We start from the raw sequence: 25959 nt of genomic DNA, 5'->3' as shown, positions 1-25959 counted from the left end.
AGGGCTGTGTCTTTGCCGACCCTGGCATTAAAGACACCTAGGAGGATCAATTTGTTGCCCGTGGGGACGTGGGACAAGGATGTCTCAAGGTTGGAATAAAAGCCCTCTTTAGCCTCATCCGTTGCATCGAGTGTTGGGGCATATGCAATGATGACTGTGGCGCATTGGTTCTGGGATAGGGTAAGGAGAAGAGTCATGAGGCGTTCGTTAACCCCACAGGGGGAGTCTTTGTGGTCGACCAGTTCATTTTTGAAGGCGGCGTTCTTCCTCTGGTTTTCCTTTCCAGAAAAAGGTGTAACCTCCACCATGTTCCTTGAGATGGCCTTCCCCTGCCCAGTGGGTCTCGTTTAGGCCGGCGATGTCAATGTCAAAACGTCTAAGTTCCCAGGCAACTATGGCAGTGTGGCGTTCCGGCCTGTTATTGTTGGAATTGTCCATGAGGATCCTGATGTTCCAGGTCCTGAACTTCATATTAGTGAAATGGAAGATGCCTGTGCGTGAGTTCTTTTAATGTGGGGTGGCCGCTGCACACTGGCAACCACACGGGCTTAGCTGAGCAAAGTCTTGGTCCAGTGGCAAGACCAGGCACTGCTGTATAAGCCTAATTGCCTACGGCGAGATGTTGGCTGCAAGCTGAGCACCGAGTAGCGCCATTGATGGTAGATGGCCCAAGGCTTGGTTGGTGGGTAGACATCGGGGGCCCGCTGGGGTTCCGAGGGATGTTTTGGGACGTTTCTTCCAAGGTTAAACATTTCCTCAGAGGTTTCCAAATTGTTTTAAAAGTTTAAGAGTTTAAAAGTATTTCCAGATTATTGAAAAAAAAGTAACACAGGTTGATTGAAGATTTAATAAATAGATTAAGAGTTGATTAAAAGTAATAGAAAAAAGGTTCTCCAAGTTGATTAAAAATTTAAAAGTTTTCTCGAATTGTTTAAGAAGTTTAAAAGTTGATTAAAAGTTTAAAAATTGAGTCCCTTCGGCTGGTTCAGCGCCGGCCCCAGAGTCCCTTCGGCCGGTTCAGCGCCGGCCCCGGAGTCCCTTCGGCCTGTTTGATGCCGGCCCTGGAGTCCCTTTGGCCGGTTCAGCATCGGCCCCGGAGTCCCTTCGGCTGGTTGAGTGCCGGCACCGGGCAGAATGTTTTACTGTACTGCCGGAACACTCCATCCCAGCGTCTTCTTTGTGGCCAGCGAGCCAGCGGGCCCAGAAGAACCGGCGGGCCCCCGAAGAGTCGGCAGGTCTCACCGGGCCCTGAAGAGTCAGCAGGCCCCGAAGTGTTGGCGGGCTCCAGTAGAGTCGCCGGGCTCCAGCGGGCTCCAGAAGAGTCGGCAGACCCAGAATAGCCAGCGGGCCCCGGGGTCTTTTCGGCCCGGTGCGTGGTCCCTTTGGCCCGGGATAGAAGCGGGCCGGTGCGGGGTCCTTTCAGCGGGGTCCTAGGAGGTTATCCGTAGCAAACTTAGCTACGTTACACTCGGTCCCTTCATCCAAGCCATTAATATAGATTGTAAATAGTTGGGGTCCCAGAACCGATTCCTGCGGCACCCCACTAGTTGCTGATTGTTAATCTCAGTATATGTTTCGCAGAATTTAGCTTCTGTACACTTAGCAACTGCTGACTGGTAGTTTTACCACCTGTATATTCATATTTGAGCCAATCAGCAGTGTTAATACTAGTTTGTTGTGGATTCTTGCTTTATTGGTTTGTCAATTCTGATGTTTTCCCCATAGACTAGTGTCATACTTGGGGTGTGATGGGCACTTTGCAAACGTGATTGTTAATTGTGACAGATTCACACTTTTCAAAAGGTACAATACTCAATTGGGTACATAATTAATACTGTTTTAGACTATTGGATATTAATAACTTGCCTAATGCTCAGAAATATCTTATTTCTAAATTTTTATTTTTAATTGTAAACACATCCTAGAATGATAATCAAATTCACTATTTAAAACCTTTAAAATACCAGTGTTTGTAGTCCAAAATATCCTGTAATTGAGCTCAACATGTGATATAAGGATCCCTTTGTTGATATTATTCTATTAAATGTTTTGAGTTTAATCTCAGTTTCATTGCAAAATCAACCCTGCGCTAACATATAGCAATGAAGAGATGAAGCACATTTCTCAAAGTCCAGTCCAATTATTCACCTCTTTATAAATCCATTTTTAATTACTGAGGTAAATTCTTCATTGGCCTGGTTTGATAAGAAATAATTATGGAATGCATGATACTGCAGCATCACTTCAGAGTCAAATAAGAAAAGTGGTTCAAAACACATAATCAAGTCAGTTTAACCAATTGCTGTAATAATACAGTAACTGGACCATAGGTGGACATCTGTGCAAAATTAGCTTAGTTAAAAAACAAAGCCTAATTTGATTTTTCAATCTGTTCATAATAAGTTTATGTGCATAGTAATGGCTGGTATAAGTGAAATAGACATGTATGTGGTTCCCAGTTGGTTTAGGGACAGAAGCTATGAGTTGACAGTCTTGAATCAACATAGAACCTCCATAGTCAATAGTAATTCATCTCAGCACTATCATATACAAGTTATTTTTTGCCCCTTTCTCCTATTCAACATCACGTGGCCTATCAAATTAGCATACAACTTCACAGGCGCTTTTCCAGTTTGTAAAATAGCACAGTGTACATCAAAAGGATAAAATGTTACAACAAATGACTGTTAGTAGAAGTGAAAATTACAAGGAAATGATCTGGATGCTCTGACACAGATTTGCTCAGATTACAATGGGAATTTTTTTGAGAAAATACAGATAAATGAACTAGTTTATAATGGCCCATGAATTTGCTGGAGCAAGGAATCTTATGGTGAACACCATGAGTTGGATATTTTTCCCTCCCCCTTCAGCTCCAATTAATTTTGTGCCGCAAATTGCCGATAATGCGAGTGGATAACGGCGAGGTCAACAGGGAATCTGGGACTTTGGTGAATGACGGGACGAATAGTCTATCTCCTTAACCAATTAAATTTAAGAATAGAGAAAGAAACAGAGCTAATGATGGAGATGGAAATAGGGTGAATCAAGAGTCAAATTAGATACAGAAAGAGAAATAATGAAAGATTGATTGAATTGAGACAGAAAAATAGAAAAGTAAAAATTTTTAAAAAGATGTTAAAGTTTAATTTAGAAAACCAATTTACTACCTGCAGGAGTGAGGCTCCACAGTCTCAATTGTTCTCTTTCTGGACCTATGGGGTTCAGTGGCACTGTATGATCATAAATCTTGTCATTAAAAGGATCCCTTTGTCATGAAATACTAGCCCTAACTTTTTGCGGTGAGTTTAATTCGTATTTAGAGAGCAAATGCAGCAATTACTTGACACTCATTGTGAGGCTGATGGCGGCTCCCTTTTTTGCAAGGCTAATGGCAAAGTGGCACATATTGTCCAGTGCAACTCATGACGTACCTTTCCCTTGCCTCAAATTGCTGGAATTTTTTACATGCTAATAACGACGTTTCCCCTTTAACTAGCCGTTATTTTGCCAGCAAATTCTGGCCCATTATGTACTAATATTTAAGTTCAGTATTTTCATAGTATTTTTCTAGGCAAGGCAAGACTTGCTCTTAAGGTATCCTCTTTCTTGGGAATTCCGGTATCAAATATTCAGCCCAAAGAACAACTGGAAATCTTGTTGCACCACCAGGTCTGGAAATAACCAATTACAACCTACAGAACAATATGAACATTTTACATTTGATCATACACACTTGCTGATTTACTCTGGACACAAGAAAAACCTAAATATAAAGATATTGGGCTGGAATTGCAGTGCGTAATGAAGGCAAACTAACAGCATTCGTCGTTATCACCCCTTTGAAACTGACCGCAACTTCAGGATATAGCACATACGCACCTAAATGTGGAAATCCTGAAGTTGCAGTCAGTCATCCACTGCTCCGAAACTGGTTGAGCTGCGTCTGTGACCCCCACCCTCCCCCCACCTCCCAAATAGCCGGCAATCAGTGAAACTGACGAAAACTTGGGCTTGTTGGATTAGGTATAACTGAGGTTTTAACAGTGTATTGACTGCTAAACAAATTTTAGGACCCTAAGAAACTAAGTTTAATTTTGTGGCGTGTCAAATTTATCCATTTCAATAAAAATTACAATATTTAAAACTTTTAAAAATGTATATTTTTAAAAGTTTGTTCATGATATTTTAGGTTCTACCATATCCCCACATGACAGCCAAAATCTTTGTTTTGCTCTCTGTAACATTTTTAAAACATCCAGATAAAACATCCATTGGCGTCGCGGGAGCGTGGCCTCCGGGGTGGCCGGGGCTGGGGGCTCGACATCCGGGGGTGTTCGGCATTTGGGAAGGATACTGACGGGACGGGACGGAGCGGATTGGGTGCAGGGGGAGTGTTGGGTGGGTCCGGAGCTGGGGGGTGGCACACTCTTGGGATGCGGGGTGAGCTGTTTGGGGCTGGGATTGGGAGAGACTTCTTCACTCGGGGAGTTGTTGGCCGGTGGGGTTCCCTGCCACGGAGAGTTGTTGATGCCAGTTCATTGAATGTGTTCGGGAGGGAGTTGGATGTGATCCTTGCGGCTGGGGGTCGGGGGGGGGTGTGGAGGGGGCATGGGGGGGGGAGGTGCTGGGGTGGCTAATCAGCCATGATCTTGTTGAATGGCGGTGCAGGCTCGAAGGGCTGAATGGCCTACTCCTGCACCTATTTTCTATGTTTCTATAAAAGCATCTAATTTCTGTGTAAGCAGCCAATCACATTGCAGAATTCCCATTTCCTGATTTCCTGTCTGTGGGAATTCTGCAATGTGATTCTGCTTAGACAGCTTGTTGACATCACAGCAGATCACACTAGGGAATTCCCACTATAGATCGCTGCAAACAATTACGTGTCAAAAAAGGCAAACTTCTCACCACAGAGATTGCAAGATGCCAGTGTTATACCTGGATATCAAGTTGAAAAACTATCCCATTCAGTCAAATAGAAATCCTGACATTTTCAAGCAGCTAAAGTGGGAAAACTGGTCACAGAAAACTAGTTTCCCCATTGATGTTAAAATCTTTACTATACATTGATATTTTACAATACCCGATGTTAATAACATACAAATGTGTTCAATAATATTCTATTCCAAACAAAACATGCTAAAAATTTATTTTTTATTACCATTAGTGTATAAGTAAAGCCTCTTTTGAAAGTTACATTATCAATTCAAGATGTTTTTACTTTTCATTGCTACAAGGCGGAGAAGTAACAGTATAACTTAAGAGTCAGGCCTCAATTTGACTCTGCAGCAATATGAAAGCTCCTTGGAGGACCCTGTCTCACTGCTTGAAATATACACTGCATGGAGTATAGCTATACTACAATCTGAAGACCTCTTCTGAAATTTATATTCTGAGAAGGCAGGGACTCCTATGCATGCTCTCAAGATTTTTTAAATTTCCTAAATTAAGAATGGAGATATGCACATGAATGCAGAAAACGTGTTCAGAGCATCAGGAGAACAAATGTGCAGTACAGTGTTTATAGAGTCAGCTATGAACTGCTAACTGTGGTTATCGATCCTAGACTGCTAGTAAAGTATAACAGCATAAATTTCCTAAGTCACTCTCAGCTTATAAAATGTTAGTTTTTTTTCCATATTATTCAATGTAGTGAAACAGACATTCAAAGGACCATGTGGAATAGCATTTTAACATAAATGGTAACCAAGCACATTCTACAGTTTTATATTCTACACTAATGATAGCAACTTGCAGATTCTAAAATCTACTCCAGATTTAAAGAATAATGTAGGTGGGAAGAGATCCTCTGACAGAAGAGTATCCATCTTCCTAAGTATACTTCAATATCACGTTTCTTAAACATGTTGAAGACAAAGCTGTATATTAATGTCAGCTATAGAGAAAAAAAGACATTCCACACTGATTCAAGGCATCCAGATAATAAATGAAACTGATCGTCTGCAGTCACAGATTCATTACTAGAGGTCAATTCTGAGAAGTGACCACAAACTCACAACATTACAGTATTTAACTGTAACAAATGCACTATAGCGCTGAACCTGTGTGACCTGGTGCAGTTGTGGCAAATTAGAAGGTGCAAATCTCAACAGTAATCATATTCATCTCATAGCATGGGAGGAAACACATTCACTTGGAGGGAAAGCCTAAAGAATTATCTGATGTTGCGGTCTGAGGAAAGACAGTGAAAGTTAAGGAATGTCTGGATATATGCCTTGGTTACAGTAGCAGTCAGTAAATCTCTTTCTGCTTTCAGTTTCACATACATTAGAAAGGCACTTCTATGTTGTGCTTTATATTCAGATTTTTTAATTTCTGTAATTATAGGCTTTTTCTAATACCCTTTCCTTCAATGCATAGTGACACCACTATGAAATAAGCATGAGATTGTCAAACCATATTACAAAAAAAAATCACAGTATTTTATATTGCATTATGTGACACTTCAAGCAAACAAACCACCTATATCTGTCATTTATTCCGTCTGTGTAAGAGTAATATTTACTATGGTTGGCAAGATGATAAGAGATAAAACAGTACAGATGCATTTGAAAAAAACCATTAAAAAATCCAGAAATCAAATGTAATCAATCTGCCTTCAAATCCACTCCAGAAACACAGATAAATAATTTATCATGTCCCGTTCTTCAATTAGTGAAATATGCGAATATTTTAAAAATAAAACCTGAAATTAGACTTCTTTCCTGTTGTTTTTTTTGACTAGCTTTAATACGAGAAACTAATTTAAATATTTGACACAGGATGTTTTAACATATAATATAATTAGTGCTGAATTAAGAGACATATTAAAAATGTTAAAGTAAACTACCTGAACAAGTGGAGTATCTCATTAGGATTTACATCGTTTTTCAATTGCAAAATCACGCTTTATCAATTTATATAAGGTAATAAAAGTCTGAACTTTTGTGCCTGATGCATTGCCTGCCAAATTCTACTGACTACCGTGCTTTGTGATACTATAAGAAACATGTTAATGTACTGCTTTTTCTCTTAGTCAGTACAGTTCATATAAAATTCATTATACCATTACCTGAGACCAATAAATGTCAATACTGCACAATAAATATTCAGCAGGTTATGAACTCATTTACATCACTCATATAATGAAAATTATCATAGTTTTATTTTTCTATACGGTTAAAGAAAACAATAATAATTTTCAAACTTTTGTGAAGAAAGACAAAGACATATGCTCAATGGAGCTATAAAAATGTAATACAACCATCAAATATGGGAGAAAGTGTGTCATATTTCTGGTATTTTTTTTGTAATTTCTGGCAACTTTTTACTACGTTAAAGGCGCTATATAAATACAAGTAGTTGTTGTCGTATCTAAAGACAATGACCTGAATGTTATTGTTAATGCAATCAGTGTATAGTTTGTTTCTATACAGACAGTTTAACTACTGTAAATTAGCTAAAGCATAAATTATAAATGTCACAAATATTATACAAGTGTGTTGGTTATTTTAAAAATAAAAATTCTGAAAGTCATCCTCAAAGTACCATTTCACTTATTACTGCTCCAAAATAGCTTATGAAAGCTTTACAATAAAGTTTCTCAGATGTACAATACTTTACATTTGTCTTGCTCAAGACAAAGTATGTTCATTCTGAAGCAAGAGTCGTAGGGCCCGATAATAACTTGGTGCCGGGAAAAAAATGGGTGGAGGATTTTCGGACAGGACATCCAGAAATATGGGTTTCCATTGGTCCTGCTGAATTTAATTGCAGGAACTGGGTGGGTTTCCCAACCGTCAACCAGCCAGGGGCAGAAAGTCGGACATCATGGGGCGGGGGGGGGGGGGTGGGTGAGGGTAAATCAGACAACGTGGAGGAGGGTGAAGAGAATGGGACAATGCGGGAGGCGCGTGAAGGGAATTGGACAATGCGGGGGTGAAGTCGGACAACGCACGGCGGGGGAGGGGGGGGGTCAAATATTGGGGTATGTCAGACGATCGCCGGAGTCTCATTGCAGGGTCTTTTAAAGGTAAGCTTGGTGGGCCGGGGAGCGAAGCACTTCTGCTCCACCTGGCCCACAAACAGTGCAATAAAGGCACATATCTCATGGATCCGGCCCTTCTCACCTCCTTTCATTTGCCCAGATTCCCGTGGCCCTGGAATCCCGGCCTGCAGGTGTTAAACCTCCTGGGAGTAGGTTTGTCGACCGCCCCCTCCCCCAACCCACCTCCATGGAAACTGGAAATGGGTGGGTTGGGATTGGGCTTCCTGTTTTTACATTTTTAACCCCTCATCTGCCTCCTCCCCCACCTGCCCAGGGATGTTAAAATTACCCCCTTAATGTCTGCAGTCTTACATTTTGCAATTATGCACTTCTTCAGTCTTTATGTTTTTATAACAGTTTGAAAGCTACAATAGCACTTTTGTACCATAAAAATAATCCTGGTTGAACTATCTGGTTTTAGTTAAACAATAGCATTAATATTTAAAGAATAATAATTTTCAGCATTATGGAGTAGTCTCAGTCTGAATATATTATCGAATGAAAACGAATGTGCATAGTTGGCATGCTGCAAAGAATATTCAGGCACTCCATAGTTAATTTAATGAAAACATGTGACAAATCATGTGTAGGTCACGCATAATGCGAGCAGCTTCCTTGGTATTAATACTTACAGCACATGATATTGAAAACTATTAACGTTTTTAATAGCAAGCACTATAATTATTAGGAAAATATAAGTATGAATCTGAATTTTCACCTAAAAATGGAAAATATAAAGGTTTAACAATATCCACATTAAGAGAAAAAGGATATTTGTATTTACAGGAAATTCTTTGAAATAGCTGATCCTAATTGCGCCAATGAATCTTGCAAGACATCTCAAGTTCAAATTTACTGACTCTCCATCATACCCTTGTAACTGGTAGGAATTCTCTAAAATTAGTAGCAATTAATTTTTGAGTTGTTGAGGATTTCTGGCAGTGCCTTCACACTCCAGCAAGCAAACTGGAAGTGAATTGCTCCTGTGTTTGTTTCAGGTTTGGGGAGTTGATTCATTCTGGTACCTCCAAAACTCAATCTTCCTTCCAGGGTTTCAAGGTAGTTAATACTACTGTGCCATGATATGCACATGATGACATCACATGCATATAAACAGTTAAAAACATTTTTGGAAGAGATTAAAAAGATTTTTCCCATTTTTCCCAGAGAGATAACTAAGAAAGAAAGAATTTACATTTCTATTTCTTCCTCATTTGTCCTCTCCTTTGCCCTTGGAAGTGAATCACAGAGTGTGCATTTATACTGCAGTCTAATCTGCAGTTTGGATCTCACACCACTAGGTGCTGGGCGTTCCATTTTTGGGCATGTAGATCAATTCGATCTAACATTGATCTTCTCTACATATTACCTTTAGCATTATGGAAAACTGGGAACTGTTTTGTTGTGATGATAAAGATGGTGTGTGAATGCATCCGTATACAGTTGACACCTGAATTGTGAAACAAGAACCATTTATCTCCTTGACTGTAGGATTTGAACTTGAAAATTTGTCTCAAAAAATATACTTGCTGGGTGGGAAAGCAAATTGTGAGGAGAACACAAAAAATCTACAAAGGGATATAGACAGGTTAAGTGAGTGGACAAATATTTGGCAGATGGAGTATAATGTGGGAAAATGTCAGGTTATCCACTTTGGCAGAAAAAACAGAAACGTAAATTATAATTTAAATGGAGAAAAATTGCAAGTGCTGCAGTACAGAGGGATCTGGGGGTCCTTGTGCATGAAACACAAAAAGTTAGTATGCAGGTACAGCAAGTAACTGGATGGCAAATGGAATGTTGGCCTTTACTGCAAGGAGGATAGAGTATAAAAGCAGAGAAGTCCTGCTACAACTGTACAGGGTATTGGTGAGGCCACACCTGGAGTACTACATACAGTTTCCGTCTCCATATTTAAGGAAGGATATACTTGCATTGGAGGCTATTCAGAGAAGGTTCGCGGTTGATTCCGGAGATGAGGTAATTGACTTATGAAGATAGGTTGATTAGGTTTGGCCTATACTCATTGGAGTTCAGAAGAATGAGAGGTCATCTTATCGAAACATGTAAGATAATGAGGGGGCTAGACAAAGTAGATGCAGAGAGGATATTTCCACATAGGGGAAACTAAAACTAGGGGACATAGTCTCAGAATAAGGGGCCGCCCATTTAAAACTGAGATGAGAAGGAATTTCTTCTCTCAGAGGGTTGTATATCTATGGAATGCTCTGCCCCAGAGAGCTGTGGAGGCTGGGTCACTGAATATATTTAAGGCGGAGATAGACAGACTTTTGAGCAATAAGGGAATAAAGGGTTATGGGGAGCGGGCAGGGAAGTGGAGCTGAGTCCATGATCAGATCAGCCATGATCTTATTAAATGGCGGAGCAGACTCGAGGGGCCAGGTGGCCTACTCCTGCTCCTATTTCTTATGTTCTTATGCTTGAGCACCATATTTCAAATATTGTGCAGTTTTTAAAAAATTGATATTTACAATGAAGTGTTTTGCATATAGCAAAAAATATTTAGAGGTGAGGACGTAGAAAATGACTCAAACTCAAGTAAATAATCATGTAATGAATGAAACACATACTAATGATATAGTTACTAAAAGTTCTAATGCTATAAATTAATTGACCCCCCACCCCCAGCGACTAAAGTTAATGCAGAAAAATAGAAATTTAAAGTGAGGTATAATTTTCACTGAACAGGTTCCCACTTTTCCATATGGATTGAGTTTGTAAGTCATTATTTCAATTTAAAGTAAACGATCAACCTACTAGCACACTTTACAATCTAACAGCCATGATATCCCTGACTAAACCCACTATTCAAAACTCTGAATTAAAACCTTAAATTTTGTTGCCAAAATTATTTTGCTGACCTCTTTTCATACGAACTGTTCCACAGAATGACAGTACAAGTTAAACAGAGATTGTGATTAACATAGCTGATAGTCAATCTTATGACATCACCAGTGAAAGCTGATAACTAGTGAACTGCAGGCATTAAAAACCTTTTGTATATCATTATTTTTAATGAGAGAGCCGATGTTTGTCCATTTTTAAAAATGTTCGCACTGTACCTTACTGATATACTTCAATGTATATGGTGGTAGATTCAGGTATGACTCAGCAGCTGGTGTTACAGACAAGATAACCCTCACCCTGCAAAAGCCATTCCTAGTTTGATACATTAAAATGCATCAGAAATTGCCATTTCAACCTTTATAGTTCTGGCTGAAAATCAGCACTGGAGACAGTTTTCAGGCAATCGATGAGCAGTTTTTCTAAAGTGAGTCCCACATCCAAAATGGATATAGGACCTAGCAAAGGAAAACAGGAGAGTAGAATTATAAGTTTAAAAAGAAATTGAAGGTATAGAATAATTTAAACTGGATATATTAATTAGAAATTGAGCCAAAGTAAAGTCAACATAAGAAAACAGCAAAGAGAGATAGAATGAAAAATAAGAGAGAGAATGGGGAACTTGGAAGAGAGAGAAATGGGAGAAAGAGAACATGGTGAGGAAAAGTAAACTGTTTATTTAGAATTGCTTTTATTCTTTTTCTAATTATATCTTTTTAACATTCCAGTAATCAGGCTCCTGATATTTAAGTAGCTTTATTATCATAATATTACTGTTTTTCAGCATTACCAATGTGTGTGTTGAAAGCTTAAGAAATGGCCAGCCTAGGGCGACTGACATTTTTCTGGATCTGTCAGCAGTGTAATTGTTAACCAATTATTAATAAGCATGATATCAAACATAACAGAGTCCATAAGTCTAAATGAACAGAGTCCAATTGAATGTTTTCATCCTCCGTGGATTACGAAGCACAAACTTGATTTGTAATTGTAGTTTTCTTTAATTATACTCTGCTGTTTTATTTCTTGTTGATAGAAAATAAAATGACTAGTAACTTGTTCCATCTTTCACTGCTTAGGTCATTGCCTTTTAACAAACTTAATCAGCTATTGTATTTTACAAACCAGCTATAATTATATAAGTAGAGCATAATGCACATTTCATTTTTAATAAATTTGATAGTCTGTGTGGGCCAGAAGACCAATATTACATGATTTATTTAACTACTTATTGTGGCATACTGGCATCAAAATATTTAGTTACAGTATTTAAATCTTATTCACTTTCAATAGTCTACTGCATCAAGGTACCAAACCATGAATTCGTTTTATACCATGTTAAATGTAATCTCGGTGCCAAGTTGTTGGAAAATAGCAAGGAAGAAAATCTTTAGAATTTACATTATTTTCACTAAAATCTCGCAAAATATTGTATTTTTTATTTCGAACCAACATTTAATACGTTATTTGATTAATTAGTAAAACATCAGGAACAGCCAAAATAGTGACATAATGCAAAACTTTCTTAATCTGGCGGATTCAATGCTTGCAATCCAACTCCATTGTCAAATTTAACTCGGACTGTAACAGCTAATCTAAGCATTATCAATTTCGCCTCGATATGAAATGCAGATATCTGTTGCTATCTTATAGTAGTCATGTGCTAGCACACGGCTGGTAAGAAAACGTAATGTTACATTTAACTATACCCAAAGACGGAAACATAACAGACGGACGTAACCGAAGAGCTGATGCAAGTGATTTCGAACTAAGGAACCTCTGCAACTCCAATTAATACTCAATCAGTTGTTTCTCATCTAACTGAATGATTAAAATCAAAATACGACATTGTATTGTTTTATGAAACCGACATAGTCTGTAATATCCATCTGGTTTCCATAACACATTAACTTGTGATCTATCTAATGTACATGGGCAATAAAAATAGAAAAACATTTTTAAATTGTCCTTCGACCGGACCAAGCGTTCATAAGTTAACGAAGTTCGTATATTTTAAGTAGCTTCAACATTGAAAGGATCTTGCCAACAGTTCCACCAATGGATTTGTTGAACTGACCTACAATTCAGAAATCTAGCTCATTTTGAGAGTCAATCTACGTCAATTATGGATTTGCGATACTTCTCAATACAACAAACAACAGAACAGGTTGTTAACTTTGGTTTACAAAAAGTGACATATCCCGGAATGCGTTCCCGTTTTGTGGTGTATAATTATCTCCTTTTATCACACCGGTAGCAGCCTCAGACTGAGAGCAATGAGAGGCGCGGGTTTTCAACGCACTAAACAGCAACTCTCCAATTGCAAGAGCTCAGGAAAATGGCATCGCTAGAAACAAAACCGTCCCGAGAGCATTTGTAAATCCGAAAGATAAAATAATCTTTTGAAACTGAACAAATAAATAACATGAACTGATTATTCAAAATACACAATAAACCTATGATACGTAACTGACAGGCTTTAAAGTTAATTTTGTTTTAAACCAGTTTTCCTTACTATGACTGTTGGACTAACATTACTTTAAGGCTATGTTTTTAAGAGAATACAATTTTAGTGTTTTTGAAAACACATGACTATAAAGTGAATGTTTCAAAATCTCATTTTTGTTTGTTAAAATGAATGTCGTTTATTATTTAGATCTTCCTTTGCAAATCATGTAACATTTTGGCTGTGAGAACGTCACTTAAAAAATAGCTATGCTGTAGAGCTAACTCCTTCTTTAAGCTGGATTTGAGCTGTTATCTGACAATCAAATGAAGAGCCCCGATGAAACCGGACTTTCTTTGAAAGTGACGAGAACCTACAGCCACAACAAACCATTAGCACCCGCCTATACAAACACCTCATAACTGTAAACACTGCCCAACCTAATAGAATGAGAGGGCTAATAGATCAGCTGGCTATCAAATACCGCATCTATTTATATTATATTACCAAATGGCTTCTCTGTCCAATAATATCCACAACATACACACAAAAATTCAAGTATTCCTCTGACAATCCGATTGCGCTTTTTGAACATTCTCTTTTCCTCTCAGACACCCACTTTGAGTTTCTTTATAAATGCTAGGATTAATTAGCTCTATTTAGTGGCAGGCAATGACGAGCCCAAGAGCGATTGGATGCCGACGCCCGGCCCTGCCTTATATTTTACACTCCACAGAGCATCTGTGCTCCTCCAAACTGATCAGCAGCTTTAGAAGCACAGGCTGGACTGCACTTGATCTGTTTCTTGACAACTTAGAGAGAGAAAGAAAAAACAAACAAACAAGAAGTTTGACTGGTGCCAGTACTAGTGTTCGGTTTCTGCACGATTGCTACTATCCAGATTTTATTATGAACGCAATCCTTTGAGATCAACATTGCTCGAAGTTCCTTTTTTATTGCAACACCTACTTTTATTGCTGAATTTATTTCTCTGAAGTTGGCGCCTGTAAAACCGGCCGCATTGGATCCGTCAGCGTATTGCGAGACTCCGGTGTACAACCCGGATCTCTGCCCCAATATGATAGCTGCCCAAGCCAAACTTGTCTACCACCTGAACAAGTACTATAATGAGAAATGTCAAGCTCGAAAGGCCGCTATAGCCAAGACCATAAGGGAAGTGTGCAAAGTGGTGTCAGACGTGCTCAAGGAAGTCGAAGTGCAGGAGCCCCGGTTTATCAGCTCTCTCAACGAAATAGACAGCCGCTTTGAAGGGTTGGAGGTAATTTCCCCTACCGAGTTCGAGGTGGTTCTCTACCTGAATCAGATGGGAGTTTTCAATTTCGTGGACGACGGCTCCTTACCTGGCTGCGCCGTGCTGAAGCTAAGCGACGGTCGCAAGAGGAGCATGTCTCTGTGGGTGGAATTCATTACGGCTTCGGGATATCTCTCTGCGCGTAAGATCCGCTCCAGGTTTCAAACACTGGTGGCTCAGGCTGTGGACAAATGTAGCTACCGGGACGTGGTGAAGATGGTGTCCGACACCAGTGAGGTGAAGCTTCGGATCAGGGACCGCTACATAGTGCAGATCACCCCCGCGTTCAAGTGCACTGGGATTTGGCCGAGGAGCGCGGCGCACTGGCCACTGCCTCACATCCCCTGGCCTGGGCCGAACCGGGTGGCCGAGGTCAAGGCCGAGGGGTTCAATCTGCTCTCCAAAGAGTGTTACTCTCTTTCCGGCAAACAGAGCTCAGCCGAGAGCGATGCCTGGGTTTTACAGTTCGCCGAGGCCGAGAACAGGCTTCTGCTAGGGGGCTGCCGGAAGAAATGCCTATCCGTCCTCAAAACTTTGCGCGACCGGCACCTTGAACTCCCCGGACAGCCTCTCTATAACTACCACATGAAAACTCTGGTTTCCTATGAATGTGAGAAACATCCCCGGGAATCGGACTGGGACGAGTCGTGTTTGGGAGATCGTCTAAACGGGATTCTACTGCAGCTCATCTCCTGTCTGCAGTGTCGCAGATGTCCACATTATTTCTTACCCAATCTAGATTTATTTCAGGGCAAACCACATACCGCTTTGGAAAACGCAGCAAAACAAACCTGGCGTCTGGCGAGAGAGATACTCACCAATCCCAAAAGCTTGGAAAAACTTTGAAAATGAACATTTACAACATTTAAACTGTGGTTTTTATTTTGTTACATATTAAAAAAACCTCGCATTTGTCGTTCAGTTGTGGCTGTTGATGTTTTGTGTACCGTGAATTCTTAGGCGAACAAGCTGACTGATTCCAATACTTTGGATACGGCTGGACATTTTTTTGCTAAAAGAAGATATTACCATCAAGGTATTTGTAGATAAATATCATTGAAGTTTATTGCTATCTGATATGTCTAATGCAAAAGTTTACATTCTGGCGACAGTGATCGTTTCAGATTTTGCTTGTCCATTCCTTTATTACTCATTCCACCATTACTTGAATTGTTATTTAATCTATATCCAAACGAAAATATGAACGTTGCTTATACATAATGCTTGAATATCGAATACTGGAGAAAATATTGAAAATATGCACTTGGAAAACACTGGATTAGAACATTTTGTGACTAAGAACATTTTGAAATTCCTGTTGCTGAAAATATTTAATTTGAAGTTAATAAAAGAAACGATTAAAATCCTCATTGTCTGCAGTTTGTAATGAATTACTTAAAAGTCAAATATTCCATAATTGCAGTAAAAAGACTAATCATTTTTGTTAGTCTCAATAATATCTACAACAACGCACCCGCGGATCAATTATTTAAATATTCAATGGATGATAAAAGATACAAAAACGCCACAATATATTGTAAAATAATAGCCTCTGGAAATTATTGTCATTGTTTTGAATGGTAGAACCTAGTTTGAGATCGATAATATAAAATAAATGCTATCTTTTCAATAAATTACTATAAGCGCGCAGGCAAACCAAACTAGGAATGAATGTCACCGGTTACGTCTGTGTAAATATTCTTTGGAGGCAAAATAAATGCAATTCTGTACCAAGCCAATGCTGTTGCAATTCTGTTACAAAAAAATACGAATATTTGTACACGTTGCTGGTTTCTTGTACGTTTATTACAGTAGCCAGGTTAATTAACGGTAAAAAAAAAGGCCCCAATGAAATCTGACTTAAGGTTAAGTTACATTTTATCAAAGCGTATCATTGCATTAAAAATGGCGTAGACCTCCCGATTAATCCAATAATTCAGAATAAGGCTTGGATAAACGTAAAGATAACTCTCGATGTTCAAGATCACCGATATATTCATTAAATAAGTGAGGGAGCGGGACTAAAAACGGTCGTTTTAACATATTGATATATGAAATTGCAGCATATGAATACGCATCGGGAAATGGTTTCATATTTTAAATACATTCCATATCAGTAAACTTGCCAACTCACTGATGAATTTTTACGTTCGTTTTAATAAGAAATGTTATAATACGATGCCAACTTGCTCTTTTGCTGCCTCGCAAAGTATTTTAAATAGGCTTCGGTGTTAGTGTTGAATGGATGCATTGCAATATGAAATTGGTCAAACTCTTCTGGGCATTGACTTTTCAGCTGTATGTAAATACAGTAGAAACATAAGCTCAGAATGCAGAAAATGAATGAGAAATGCGATGTAACCAAAATAAAGTAGGCTATTTCACAGTTATCAGAATTGGTCCCATCCCATAAGAAAAAAACTGCTTAAAAGGGAGCTGATTTAGTATTTTTAGGAATTTCGACAATATGAATATGTAATAAAATATTTTTCAAATATTCCAAACTAAGTATAATTTTCAGTCGATTTTTGTTTGCTAATGGGTGCGCATGAAAGACGTCATTAGCCGCTTGTGGAACCATAGATGGTTTTAACAAGTTACTTTCGTTTCTTGTATTACCCATCCAAGCACGACCCCATAATGTTTGTTTCTAAATAAAATCGAGTACTGCAGTTAAAAATTATGTTTTGATGCAAGAACAGAAAGATAATTTAATGCTACTAATGCGTGGACTAGGTTGATATAAATTGACTTCCCAAGAACAAATATGAGTTCGTAATGGAAAGGTAAATCACAACCAAATCAGAATATATAGCGTTCATGACAAATTTGCTTTAATAACATTTTTTTTACTGATTCAAGCTGCAGTTGGTTAATGCAAGTTTTAAAGGAACCAAAAAGACATAGTAAAAGCTGAATCAATTTCCTTCACCATGGGTGACTCTGTAAGGTAGTGTGGGTTAAATAGAACCCAATTTTTCTGCCGTATGTTAATTTGCAAAATGTAGTGCACTATGGTGAAAACAAGAATATAAGTCTTTGGAAACATTTAGTTTTCTTTATCGGTTAAGTTTTGATAAAATAGTCACAAGCTGTATTATTATTTGAATGTTAAGGGCTTTGTCCAGATGTACTTTTTGCGTTTCTCATTATAATGGCCATCAGTACCATAATGGAAACTTAAATCAAAGAGAAATGAGAACAGAATACAAATACTATGGAGTGAAACAGGTGTGATAAGCTTAGCACTAAAAAGGAAACCCATGAGAGATTTCTATGTTTAATTAAATTCTACGGGTGTAAAACGAGATTTAGATATTTGTTTGAAAACAGTGCATCAAAATACAGTCATAAATCGTAATTGAATTAGATATGAACTACTGTAATGTCGGCTTGGTCCTCGCGAGTATACTTAATGTATTGCAAAATTGTAAATGTTTGATCTGCAGGCACTATACGAGGCAACTAGATACAATGAAAACTGGACCAAGGCCTGAACATCGTGGTTTGAAAAAGCCATTAACTCTTTTGTAGGCCCGGATAGACTAGGTTAAAGATCAAATCCCGTCTTTAGTCCTGCCAGTTTTATTCACTTAAGGCTCATCAAAATGTATCGGCTACTTTAAATAAACGAGTCTCAAGAGATGCAGAAATCAAACACTTTTTTGACGTCTGTTTGTAGTACATAATATCACACACACTGACACGCATGCAAAACTTTTAGAATATTTCATAAGGTGCTTTGAACACATGTGATCAATACATTGAGCTATATAATCTCCAGTGAGGAAAGCTACAGTATTACATTTTACAACATGTCCTCACTGGTCCCCATGAATTTATTACTCGTCCCAAAGCACCCACCAACTTTGCTCTAACTGTGATACAGACTCGCTCACAAATGTTAGCTTAATATGCATTGTTATTTTTAAGACGTGAAACCGACATGGCTGCAAGATACGGGTCGATCAATTTTATTGGACAAAAATATTAGTTCGGCCGAGTTGCTTGGGTCAATGTGTGCAATACCAGAGGGACAGGAGTAAAATATATTTAAAAAAGTGTTTTTCGTATCACACATTAATGCGATTTTCAGTAATATACAAATATTGCAATTAGCGGAAATTGCAAACTGCTTGTTTACCTTTCCCGTTCCAAAATACAGCCTTCTCTCAATTTAACATTTGCAGAAATATTTTGGTTAATCTCTAATTTAAGTACACTACGAAAATGTAGATAATTGTGCGTCGCTTACAGTATTTTCTGAATTCGCTGAAAATACAAGCCTTTATAAAAATCGGCACCAAATGATTAGTACTGGAATAATATTGTAATTTATCAACACGACATTTTATATTGCCGGGAAATACACGTTTAATTTTATTTTCAAGTTTTATTTGAGAATGTGTTAATGTTCGGGTAAATTTTATTTTCAAGTTTTCAGACAAAATCGGCAGTTTTTCCATGCACGAAGACTGTAATTTAATATTGGATCAACGTTTAATGTCATTTAAAATAATTGAGGAAGGTGACTAATAGACCACGGCTTAACACATCACAAAATATAGTTCTGATGTAAACTGTGCTATCTTGCAAATATTTAAATAACTTACTTTTGGGTCGATTTTTTTAAATCCTTGGTCATCCTCGTCTACTTCGAAATAGATTTCTGTGGTGGTGATAGACAAAGTTCCTTTAGCAACTATCACTGGTGCGATTAGCTGAGCTGGAGTACTCAGGACAACGGGGCCTGCAAATAGACATGTAAATCTTTATTGTCAGTATGGATCTTTGCAGGGAACGTGATTCCAAACATTCTGGCCATTTTAAATTAATTATTTGAAAAAATCTGTTTGGCGTGATCATGTGTGGAAGTTTCTTCATTATAACCCGTACGCCATTTATAATGGACTTTGTAAAACATTAGCACGGACAATATGACCAATGAAGGTACATAGACTTCAAGAATAATTTCAATGCTATTGATAATTTGTGATCTCATTGTGCAACATACTGGTAAACTGCATTTATCGGAGTTATCTGAGTAAGATCCTAAAAATATAAACATCTCAGTTTTATGACAATCTGATATACATTTTATTAGTTTGAGCGCCCTGCACAGACTACCCTGAAAATAACCTGGAAAATTAGCATCCAACGTTTTTATACGTCTCAAAATGATCACAAAACGTACTGCACAGTATTGAAACAAACCAAGGGACAGGTTTCATACACAGACATGTTTACACACTGTTAAAATGGCTTACTAACTTTCAAGTAACATTTTAAAATATTTTGGTCACTGTCGATGTATCGGAAATATACGTAGGGTCTATTTCCGTTTTTGTTCCACGTTCTAAGAATATCTAAAGGAGGTACTACTATCAGTATTAGTTTTCTTAGGATCCGGCAATTTCTGATCTCAGTCAGCTGATCATCATCACGTGAAGTGTCATCATCTGGATCCTGAGCACTCACTTGTGTCCATATTATCCATCACATCTAGCCACAACTAGCCAAACTAAAATCTTTACGATTGGTATTTGCTATCGATCGTTACACTGAACCGCGACTTTAATCTCTCATCAATCTTAATCTGGGTTGCTCAACCAATTATGTTCGATATTGTTGCAAGATTACAAGTGGATTTGGTTTGTATTCCCAAGGCTCCCCTCTTTTGTGCTCGGAGAAAGCACTGCATGCAGCTCTTGGTCTTGCATCTTTCAGAAGAGATGCTTGCTAATTCAGATCAAATTTTCAGAACTTGTCAATGTTACATATTTTTCGGAGGGATGGCGCTTTCCAAAACTCTAATTGCATAGTAACCCTAAGCGTAGAAGATTTAAAGAGGATACAAGCATTGTACTGTATGTAGCCTGGAGGGAATTAGAGAAAGACTGGGACAATATGAGGTTAATCCAGTACAGCCGTAAGAAAGGGATTACGTTTTAATCTCTCATGGGATAGTGACTCCATAATTAGGATCCAATATTAAAATGTTTGCATAAAATAATAATCAAATACGCACATACTCAAATGTCAGAGAAATAATCTACAATGCGATAGTTCCGTTTTAGCCAGACATCTTAGGGCATAAAAAACGACATAGTACTATCTGAACTATATTTGAGTCCAGCCGTAAATACCGCTAATGGGACCGGCTCTGACCTGATTTTACGGAAGGCTGAATCCTTCAAATGTGGATGGCATCTGCCGGAATGCAGCTGATATAACTTCGTAAATGTTTCTGTCTATTTACACTGATACAGTATATTTTTTGCATTTGAATTGTTTCAACGCCGCATCTCTCGTTAATGGACGGTATATATATATGCACACACACGTTGTTTCTTGTACTACATATATTAGTGAGCTTTAAAAGATAGGCTGCAAAACCGCCATATTCATGTGTATGTGTGTGTCTATAATAGTCCCAATTAAGTTAGCTGGCGTGTAAATTTACCTCAACGTAAGTAATACATTTGAAGTTGGTATTGATGAGGCTGTCATTTCAAACCTTTGTTCAAATTAAAATTAACGTTTAAATCTACATAAAACACCACCTTTGATGTCTCTCTTGAATAAAATAATACGGTAGCGGTGGAGTAAGCAGCAGGAGGACTTGCTGGTTTGACACTTGACTACCACCAACATCCGCCATTTGTCTGTTGTTGAGTTGAACCAAATTGGTAGATTAGAGGTGGGATGGGCATATAGATGTGAGATGGAAGAGTAAAGCTGGAGATGACTGAAGTATTGACAACCCAGATATATAGATGATGTGGGCTAGACAAGAGAGAGCAATGGCAAAATCAAAGATTATGTGGAGATTTACCTAATTTAGGATTATAAATCAGGAGTACGGTACAGGCAGGAAACGGGAAAGGCCAGAAGCAAAAATCACGAGATTGGGTAGATAATGGGGAAAAAACATAGCTCTGATGGTGAGATCCGGCCTTACAGAGCAGAGGAGTAGTGGTAAGAGAAGGAAAAATTACCAGTACCTAAACCTATAAATCACAAGAAGACACAGATCACTAGAAGACACAATGATCCGGCTCATGCATATCGATGTCGAGAGCAGGCGGGAAAGGATACCTGGGGTAACAAAATAATAGACAGTCCTATGGGTCGCAGTATTCAGCCTCTGCGCTCGCGATTTTCCTGTCGGCTTAAACATGAGGAGGAAATCGCGGGCTATTGAGCGCAGACGAGGAAAACCCCGTCCCATAGGCATTAAATGGAAACGGCAGATTGGAGAACGGAGAAGAGCAGTGATCTGACTCAGACTTATCTTCTCGGGCATGCAGCAGATCAATTATAATCAACAAAGCCAGAGATCTGGGATGGTGAGTCGGGCCTAGATCAGACATAAAATAATAGATGCACAATATGAGAAAATGTAAATAAAAAATAAACATAAAACAGAAGTTTATTGAGATAATTGTCAGGAAAGCTTCACTGACATTAGTCCAGTTCCTTTAAACTCAAAGAAATACTCAATTATAGTAAAAACACTTAACCAGGACTACGCTAAAGGTTTAGCTTGTGGTTTTGACATTTCCCATTCTTCATTCCTTTGACTACACTTGCACAGAATATAATTTACATTTATAAATAATTTGGTGTTAAAAAGAGACTTGACTAATATTTTAATCAAATTAGTCAACAAATCAGCATAGTGTACTTTAAATTTACTATATTGATGTGTTTTTGATCAAATAAACAAGTTCAATGATGAAGAAAAATCAACGGAAACAGCAAATTTTAGTAGACATTTTTTTTAAATCAAGTAATATGTGACGACAATGGGAAAGACATTTGGTTAAACAAACACAATGGAATCACCCATGGACGTCCATCTTCTGAAAAAATGTTAATTTGAGTAATTTATTGCAAAGTTAGTTTTTACATTCTGTTATACTACTGCGTCAGTTTATTTCAGGAATTCTGTAAAGCAACAGATAGCGTAACAGTGCCTTCCTTTACAGGTTAGTGGTCGTGGACTTGTGACTTGCCTCTGGAAATAAAGACTCGCGGACAAAAAGGCGCTGGAATAAAAGTGAACAAATGTATTAATTTTTGAAAGAAATAAGACTGCAACTTGATATCAAGCTAAATTAGTAGTACAGATTATCTATCTCTACCGAGGGGAATAATAACTACACATTGTTTTAAAAGTACCGTTCGTGGCATTTTTTTGAAAATACAATATTCTAAATGGACTTTTCTGCATAAACACATTCGGACCATATATTGTTTCCAGTTAATAAAATACATGTATACTTCTCGAAAATAACTTTTCAATCAGTTCACAATGTAAAGGTAACACAAATGATTTATGTTTAATTTTACACCTTTAACATTACTTTTAAGCTTTGCGGTTTTGTTTTCTAAGTTGAATAGCAAACTACATCAGGAAATATCACATTTTATCATTTTCTGAAGTTGGCTGAGCAAACATTATGGTGGCTGATATCCCAGCACATGTATTGATCTTGTTCTTTGAGTTCCGGAAATTGACAGATTATGGATCGCTTTTCAGTATTGTGGAGGTTATCCTGCAGTCAAACACTGTGGATGCTGTGAAGGTCTCCCTAAACTGCCGACCTCTTTCACTACACTGACAAGGTTCCGTTCGAGTAGATCTTTCGAGCTATATACAGTACAATTATACGTCAATGCGCCCATCATTATAATACGAAGGCTACCTGCTAGACAGGGTGTCTCTCCTTCGCTGTACAGTGGGGATTACCTGCTAGATTGTCGATCTCTTTCTCCTGTAATAGGCTGACAGTATCGTCATCTCCCTCTAACATTAACTCGGTCTCCGCATTCTGATTTACAACTGCCTGGGTCCGGAAAGTTTTCTTCGACTTTACAACATCCTCATCCGAACCTGCAAAATAAATTCGACATTGAAATAATTCATTATACGCAAACGTGTTAAATTCCGCATTTAACAAAGATATTCAGCAGTTTACATTCACCCATTTAAAAAATGTTGCTGGCTGCTTTTAGATAATTGTTGCAGGAGCTAGATGCAAGGCGCTCTTTTTTGCGGATCCAAGACGAGCATCTTCCTTGACAACACATGCACGTTTGCAAAAATACATCGTTTCTGATAATAAACAGAGCTTCAGAATAAGATTGTACTCGAAGACAAATAATTATACCGCAAGACTTATTTTTCTGACCTACATTATATTTTTAGAGAACCGAACTCCAAGGTTAAAATTGTGTTGAATATCTTAATTTATAGCATGACTAATTCATCATGTGTCAGACCAGTTTTCACGTTTTGCTGTGTTCTTTTGGTTGTTTTAAAGATAATGCATGTATATACTAATATTCCAAAATAAAATATACCGCCCCTTGGAAAAGGAAAACCGACGTGAAACCTGGCTAATGACATTTAAAGATTTTTATTCAACAAAATATCCTGACTTCGGGCTTGTCAAACAACTTTTGATATTTATGTACAACTAAAAAAACGCGTTTTGCACACCCTTTGGGCCAGTTTGGCTATCAACCACTGGCCAACAATCTGGTTTTGGAACTTTTTCTCCATTAACACGTCATATCAACTATATACGTAACTCAAAGTGATGGTGTAGTGGTTTATGTCCGGGTCACAGGGATCCAACGTGACTCTCATAAATTAAGCTTCAATCTGTCAATCATAATCCAGAGAGGAAGGCGAGAAAACGAGGGTTCCTGTTATTGGGATCATAGTTAACATTTCAATTGGAAACGATTGAATGCTTAGGAACCCCCAAAATAAATTGATAACATTAATATTGAGGATGATCAGTCATATCATCATGGTGAATGGTTAATGTTTTCGTTGTCGCGGACTTTAAGTAAACGAACAGAAACTCTCTTATTTCAGATTACTTTGGAAATCGCAACCTATTGCTACAATTTATTTCTGAGCTCCACCTTGTGGATAGAAATATCTGGACTCTACGAAGTAATTGATATTTGTTGTTACGAAAGGAGACACTTAAATTGTATTTTTCTTTTGGAAAGGCTCCATTCGCTATTTATAGACAAATTGGGATAGGATGTATGTAGTTATTTGAAAGGACGTCACACATTTACCGCTCATGATCGACATCCATCGAACAAAACAAAACGAAACAATTAGTACACGGAGTTCGTTTTATTCTCAAAGTGTTGCAACCTCTTAGAAATAAAGTGCTATGTTTTGAAGCATTGTGGAAATGCAGCACATATCCAACACAAAATCAAACCGTCGTCATTTACAGCATGAATACTTCCTGCCAATTTTATATTGAAAATACAAAGTCGACTGGGCAGCCAACACGCCAGTGAGTAAAATGAAAGGCAGCAAACCGGGGGTTGTGGAACTGCATGTCACATACACAAAATTCGCCGACTGAATCCGCCATTCTTCTTGTACTTTTATTCTTCTGCAGTATTCAAAATGTTGCCTGGTAACGGTTAACAACTGTTATGGAATACATCTCTGCTATTGGCATAACATTTTCCACGGTCGAGAATACAGCAAACTAAGGCATTCCAAAAGGTAAAACTTGCTTCGGTTAGGACTTCTTCAGATCAAGTTATCTGGAAAGTGTTTAAGACAGATAACGAGTCTGAATATTGCGAGGATTCCCACTGCATCTGTTTCCAGTTTAAAACCTGGGTAAGTACTAAAACTAAATCCTATGCCGCAAAAGTGAAATGGATGATGAAGCTTAACTGCCTGTCAATGAATAATCCATTGGACTTTGAAATGGATATACTGGCACACAATTTACAATATGATCTTTAATGCAGTTTGCATATTCGAATACAATCAATCTGTACCGGCAGAAATTATAACAACTACCGACTGGAAATTATGAATGCAACGGCAGGTGTGAGCTTCTGAAATAAGTCGATATTTTTAAATCCATTGTTCCTCTCTGTCGCTGTCTCTATCTAGTTATCTGTATGTCTCTGTCTCTGTCTGTCTTTCCTCCCTTCCTCCTCCTTTCTTTGCCTCTACTTGCTTAAAATCTGTTACATCTTTATAACTTTTTCCAGTTTTAATGAAAGGTCATCCACCTGAAACGTTAACTCGGTTTCTCTCTCCACAGATGCTGCCTGACCTGCTGAGCATTTTCTGTTTTTGTTTCAGATTTGCACCATCCGCAGTATTTTGCTTTTGCTATAGGTTACATGTTGGACTGCATACAACATTGTACAAATAAACAGTTCAAATTAATAAGAATGCAGAGGTCAGAGATACTGAGAAATAATCTTCCTGACCCCAAG

The 25959-nt window shown here is 38.1% G+C and overlaps 2 protein-coding genes across 2 annotated transcripts in view; one reads left to right on the top strand and one right to left on the bottom strand.

The window, feature by feature from the left end:
- Positions 1-25959, bottom strand: part of nbeaa (neurobeachin a) — a 1211357-nt gene that overhangs the window by 244010 nt on the left and 941388 nt on the right. Inside the window, exons 39-40 of the mRNA XM_070892347.1 lie at positions 23429-23572; positions 19287-19423 (exon numbers count right to left, since the gene is read on the bottom strand). Coding sequence (XP_070748448.1) covers positions 19287-19423; positions 23429-23572 — 281 coding nt within the window. The remainder of the gene's footprint in view (positions 1-19286; positions 19424-23428; positions 23573-25959) is intronic.
- Positions 14440-15519, top strand: mab21l1 (mab-21-like 1). The gene has a single exon (XM_070891560.1). The coding sequence runs from the start codon at positions 14440-14442 to the stop codon at positions 15517-15519; it is 1080 nt and encodes a 359-aa protein (XP_070747661.1).

Source organism: Pristiophorus japonicus, chromosome 10, assembly GCF_044704955.1.
Source record: "Pristiophorus japonicus isolate sPriJap1 chromosome 10, sPriJap1.hap1, whole genome shotgun sequence".
Taxonomy (NCBI): Eukaryota; Metazoa; Chordata; class Chondrichthyes; family Pristiophoridae; genus Pristiophorus; species Pristiophorus japonicus.
This window is presented reverse-complemented; position numbering and strand designations above follow the sequence as displayed.

Coding starts and splice junctions, on each gene's coding strand:
- mab21l1 (XM_070891560.1), top strand. CDS start 14,440: ATGATAGCTGCCCAAGCCAAACTTGTCTACCACCTGAACAAGTACTAT.